We start from the raw sequence: 6,000 nt of genomic DNA, 5'->3' as shown, positions 1-6,000 counted from the left end.
TGCTATCAGGGTGTGAATGCAGAGACCTAGGGTGTGCCCGGACTCAGCTGGAATTCACCGGGAGATTGCCTCACATGGTTAAAGGAAGCCATCCCGAACCGTCCTGCTGTACGCAGAGTTCAGAGAGCTGAGGAAGGACAAATGAGTACACAGAAGTTAAGAAGTACAGAAAGATTAAAGCTGGCCGCTGATGGAAGGCCTGAGGGCCAAGGAAGGTCCAGTGAGCCAGCTTTCCTAGGCCTCATCTTTCTAGGGTCCAGGTCATGGGCACCTGAATGCTTAAACTAGAGCCCTATTGTCCAGGGAGGACTGAAGCCCGGCGGGGTTCAGAGTCACCTGAGGCCCTGGACACAGCCAACCTCCAGAGCAGCTGTTAAATGCATTTGAATAAATGCGTCAGTAATCTGTGCTCCCCCAATCTCATTTGCCTTGACATCCCAGGAATAAACTCCTGGGTATAAATGACTTCCGGCTTCATGGGCTGTTCTCACGTACTTTTATTGTATTTTATCGTCACAACAACCCCATGGGAAACCCTGCTATTAGCCTCACTTTGCAGATAATTATTATCCCCATTTTAATGATGAGAAAATTAAGGCTTGGAGAAGGCAGTAACTTGCTCAAGGTCTTATGCTGAGGACAGAAGCCAGTGTTCTCCCGCCAGAGGCTGGCCCTTTGCCATCACCCTGCACTGCTTCCAACTGAATCCCCAAAGAAGCCAGACCACAGTAACGATCTTACTTCAAGCATAGTAGGAGCGTATCTAACACTCTTCCAAACACATTCAAATTTCTTAGAGGCTTTGAGTCACAGATCCTCTGGACTGGATGATGAGGGAACAGGGATGGGTGGGGAGCTCGGTCACTTCCCATCAGGGCACATTGCACAAGCCTCGATCAGGTGCAAGAAACGGCTCCGTCGGAAGTTACAGTCACGGGACGGGTCTGGGCAGAGTGCGGGCACGATAGAGCAAGCTGGGAGGCAGTAAGTGGGTGGGACGATTTAACCAGCAAAAGAAGGAACAGTGGCGGGTGGGGAGGAAGGACTGATGAAGGAAGGTGGTGAGAGGACAGGAGAAGCAAAGGAAGGGCAGTGAGCCCAGCTGTGTGAACCTCGGGCAGCCCTGGGCCTAGGGGCTGCTCGCTCCCAAAACCAACCACGAATCAGAGGCCCTGCAGAAGTGCCAGGTGCCAGAGACCTGAGCACCCGTCATCAGGACAGCAAACTTAAAATGTCCCACACTTTCCCTGTTTCAGCAGTGAGGAAGGGGAAGGACACACAAATCAGGTTACTTTGTAATACCGAAGGCGTAATGGTGAAGAGTGCAGGCCCAGAAACCAGTCCGACCAGCTCTGAGACTGCACCGTCCCTTCCTGGCTGCGACCTTAGACGGTTACTTTTAATTTTGAGTCCGCCTCCTCACCTGTGAAATAGGTATTAAGTGCTTCACAGTTGTGAATATAAGGGTATCTGATACACGGGGCACCTGGGTGGCTTAGTGCCTTACTTGTCTGTCTTCCGCTTGGGGCCTCATCTCAGGGTCTGCGATGGAGCCTGTCAGGCTTCCTGCTCCGCAGGGAGTCCGCTTCTCCCTCTCTGCCCCCCACCCCCTGCTCATGCTCTCTCTCAAATACATAAAATCTTTAAAAATAATAATCAAAAAGAGTGTCTGACATGGACCGGCACCAGTTAGCGCTAAGACCGCTTGCAAGAATTTGTGGAAGACAGAAAGACACGTGTTATCATAATAGACCCACCTAGTCTGATTTTTCTACAAAGCTGGAGGATTCAGCAGTCTCAAAGCTGAGCACTCAGGCGCTGGCAGAGAGGTGAACGGGTGGGAGCAGAGGCGGCCAGGGGCGGGGTCTGCCTGGGCCCAGGGACAAACCGTTGCCTGGGCCATGATCCCCACGGCTGGCCCTGGGGACGACTTCGGACATCTGCACCCAGCAGAAAATAACCAGGTAAGAGAATTATCTATTCGAAATGAAACACCCGCAGGACAAGGATTCGGCCTCCGCTGACCCATGAACCAAGTGCGAGGCCCTGCGGCCAGGAGATGGGCAGACGGGCCAGCGTCCCTGGTGGGGGTCGAGGGGTCCGGGTCCCGGGTGGAGATTGAAGCCGTGGGGTCGGGGTTCAAGCCCAGGTCCGGGTTCGGGGTGGAGGGTGAGGCCGTGGGGTCGGGGTTCGAGTCCAGGTCAGGGTCCTGGGTGGGGGTCGGGGTCCGAGCGCCCGCTCTCTGGGCACGGTTCCCTCGGGCTCCCTCGCTCCGCCCCGTGACCCCGGGACCGGACGACCCTCTCAAGCAGCGACGCCCCCGAACGGCGTGGCCGCAGCACGCAGCCCGGCGCGGGGTCACGATACCCTCCGTCCCGGGTGTACTCGGGCCCTCCGCACCGACTGGCACCTAATAAACCGCTAGGGAACGGCAGCACGGTCGAGGGTGCAGCCGGGCGCGGGGCAACTGGCACCGGCAGCCCTCACCCAGCCGTGGCCCCAGGCGCGACCCGAAGCCGCGCTGCCTTTCCAGGCCTGTGGCGGCCGTGTTGCTGCTGCTGCGCGCCCTCCGCCCGGGCCCGGCCGCGGGGTCCGGGCGACTGCGGGGCTCCTGCTCGGGCTGGAGCCCAGGCCTCTCCACCGGGGCCGGAAGGAGGTGCCGCCACTTCGTCCACAGGCCTCCGACCCGACTCGTAGGGGCCGGAGGCCACACCAAGCAGGTACCCGCGAACCCCGGGCCGGGCCCCGCCCATTCCTCCCCGACCCCACCCCCCGGCCGGCACCACCCCCGCCCCATCCCAGGGTACCCCCATTCCTCCCCTGACCCCCTGCCCGACCGACCCCGAGCGAGAGTGACGCCTTCGGGTGCAGGGGCCCCCGGTCGTGCGGAGAGGCCCCCCGGGCCTCCCTGGAAGAAACTCCGCACAGGCCCCAGCCTGCATTTTTCCAGCCCTTTTTCCGTGTATTGGTATTTTCTGCCTGTTTGCTTGTCTTCCTGGCGTCTTAAAATTGAATCCACGGGTGTCTGGCCAGTCGGTGTAACTAACATGCGACTAGATCCTCGGTTGTGAGTTCGAGCCCCACCTCCGTGGGCTGTAGAGATTACTTAAAAATAAAATCCTAAAAAAATATATTTTGAGTGGCACCTGGGTGGCTCAGTCGGTGAAGCGTCTGCCTTCGGCTCCGTTCATGATCTCAGGGCCCTGGGATTGAGTCCCGCATCGGGCTCCCTGTTCGGTGGGGAGCCTGCTTCTTTCTCTGCCTGCTGCCCCCCTCCTCCCGTTCGTGCGTGCTCTCTCCATCTCTCTCAAAGAAGTAAATAAAAATCTTAAAAGGTTTTGGTTGGTTTTTTGTGTGTGTGTTTTTTTTTAGATTTTGTTATTTTTTTATTTGTTTGAGAGAGAGCATGAGAAATCACAGAGGCAGAGGCAGAAAGAGAAGCAGATCCATAGCCGAGCAGGGAGCCCAGGGCGGGGCTCAAGCCCAGGACCCTGAGATCATGACCCCAGCCGAAGGCTTCACCGACTGAGCCATCCAGGTGCTCCCCCCAAAATGTTTTAAAAATTGAACTCAGTAAGAGTTTCACTGAGAAGTGTTTTCACAGTTGGCCCGTGTGGATCAGCCCTCATGAGGGTGAATTCCACGTGGGACTTGGCGGTTGCTCCAAGGGGGCTGATGGTTTTGTGTGAGCAAAGCACCACGTAGCTATATCTTACATGTGTCTTGTAGCTGCAGGTGTTTCGGACCTGAATTAATTGAGCACTCTGGTGAAGGTGTGCTCCTGGCTCTGCTCAGGGTAACTCTCGATCCAGGAAACAGAGACCCCAAGTCCTGCTGCCATTTTGGCTGGTGTTTCCCTCCAGTCCTCTCTTAGGAGCTCAACACTTACGTTTTAGATCATAATTTGTTATTGTTGTTCTATTTTACCATAAAGTGAGGACCAGTTTGAAAAGTGACTGTTATGGATCACTGGCCGTCGTCTGTATTTTCTGTTTCTTTTCAGCATTTGCAGCTGTGCCTGCTAACCCCAACCTTTGAAGGGTTCGGTGGATTGTTGTTGAAACAGCATCTAGTCCAGAATCCAGTCAGACTCTGGAAACTCTTAGGTGTGTATCTTCTGAAACACAGGTGATAGGCACATCCTGTGACATGTGTAAGTAACTCAGGATAAAGCTGCTGGTTTGATACCGACAGAGAAAGGAAATCACTCAGGGGACTTTGACTTCTGTTTATTGTGAACCCTTAGATGCTCTAAAGTGCAGTTTACAGACTGACTAAGGTCTGAACAGGCCGCATGTACTTATCTGAGTCGTTCCCCTCTTTTTGAAAAGTTCTGGTGTATGGCAACAATTGTGCTGCTTACAATGTTTTCCATATTCTCTAGCCAGCTGCAAGAACATCTAGTAAGGATCTTCAGAGGGGCTCTGTGCGTTTTACATCCAGAAGATAACTACAAATAGCCCACAAGTAATTTGTTTTTAACAATAGTTTTATCATTTAGTGAGACGGCATGACATCCTCAAGAGAGATCTTAGGTCAGAGGACTTAGAACCTTCAGGATGACAGTGTGGTCTTACGTCCCCCTTCTATCCAGTTGGAACGGGGAAGAGTGAAATCTCCTAACTCCTAAAGGACGTTACGTGGCTTTGTGCCCACATGTGGTCAGCCTCGTGCTCACCTCCTGTGTGTGTTTCACCCCTAAGTGCACACATGCGCCCGGTGGCACACACCTCACTCTCCAGACAGCCTGATCCCGTGTCCAGGGCCCATCCAGGTAGTCTCATTTGTGGTTCCATTAACCTCGTGAAGAAAGGTACAGCTGTCATGGTTGGTGAGACTCTCTTTCCTCTCAGTTAGACGGTGGACAAGATGGAGCCTTTCATGGGAGGAGTGTTGTGTCTTGGTGGTGGTGGCCACCGTGTTGCTCATTTGTCTAAATCCGTTTAGAGTGACTGTGATTATTGAAGGGGTTGTTCTCCAACAAACTCATGAGACTTCCTCTGTATTCATTCATAAGGAAGTTTTATCCCCTTTCATTGCTAATTTGAATTACCAGGATACTCCGTAAGTTAAAGTAGTTTATTATTCTAGAATTAGCAGCTACTGTACTAAGAACGATCACCCCAAACTTGTAAATCTTACGCATGTAGGTTTCAGATGGCTTCTGTTTTGGGCTGGTTACTGAAGAACATACTCTTCTGAGCACTTCCCTGTGGGGCAGATCTTGTCAAACACGCTCCCTACTCCTTGCAGGTGGTACCCACTATTTTAACACCTCCGAGATGAAGCAGAAGACTAAGGACAATGATAAATCTAAGGGGAGGACCCCTGAAGATGATGAAGGTATATCTATTTGACTTTTTAAAATAATGGCCACCTTGGTTGTCTTCACATGTGTGTTCTGGTCTCAGCAACAGGAACCGGGCCTTTTTTTTTTTTTTTTTTTTTTAAGATTTTATTTATTTATTTGACAGAGACACAGCAAGAGAGGGAACACAGCAGGGGGGTGGGAGAGGGAGAAGCAGGCTCCCTACTGTGAGGGAGCCTGACATGGGGCTCGATCCCAGGACCCTGCGACCATGACCTGAGCTGACAGCAGATGCTTAACCAACTGAGCCACCCAGGCGCCCCAGGAAACTGGTCTTAAAAGTAGGGTGAGCTCAGGGGTAGCCAGGTGGTTCAGTCTGTTAAGAGTCTGGCTCTTGGTTTCAGCTCAGGTCATGATCTCAGGGTCGTGAGATCGAGCCCCACGTTGGGCTCCACATCAGCTGGGAGTCTGCTTGAGATTCTCTCTGCCTCTGTGCCCCCAGTTTTTCAAATAAAATAAATAAGTCTTTAAAAAAAAAAAAGAAAGTTAAAAACAAATGTAGGGTGTGCCCAGGCCCCTGTGTCTCCCTTAACTCTGAGCACACCTACCCCCAGTCTTTAATATGATTGCTGGATCTTTTCCTGTCTGTCCTTTAGAGGTGCTTCCGCCGGCACCTGTTTCCCTTGTCCTGT

At 52.8% G+C, this 6,000-nt stretch overlaps 1 protein-coding gene across 1 annotated transcript in view; it reads left to right on the top strand.

Moving 5' to 3' along the window:
• The first annotated feature begins 2,027 nt into the window (after nt 1–2,027).
• The window catches only part of SPG7 (SPG7 matrix AAA peptidase subunit, paraplegin), a 29,948-nt gene continuing 25,975 nt past the window's right edge, over nt 2,028–6,000 (top strand). The window contains exons 1-4 of the mRNA XM_040633076.1: nt 2,028–2,200; nt 2,426–2,720; nt 4,004–4,106; nt 5,254–5,343. Coding sequence (XP_040489010.1) covers nt 2,028–2,200; nt 2,426–2,720; nt 4,004–4,106; nt 5,254–5,343 — 661 coding nt within the window. The remainder of the gene's footprint in view (nt 2,201–2,425; nt 2,721–4,003; nt 4,107–5,253; nt 5,344–6,000) is intronic.

Source organism: Ursus maritimus, unplaced genomic scaffold (genome assembly GCF_017311325.1).
Source record: "Ursus maritimus isolate PB19 unplaced genomic scaffold, ASM1731132v1 scaffold_19, whole genome shotgun sequence".
Lineage (NCBI taxonomy): Eukaryota > Metazoa > Chordata > Mammalia > Carnivora > Ursidae > Ursus > Ursus maritimus.
This window is presented reverse-complemented; position numbering and strand designations above follow the sequence as displayed.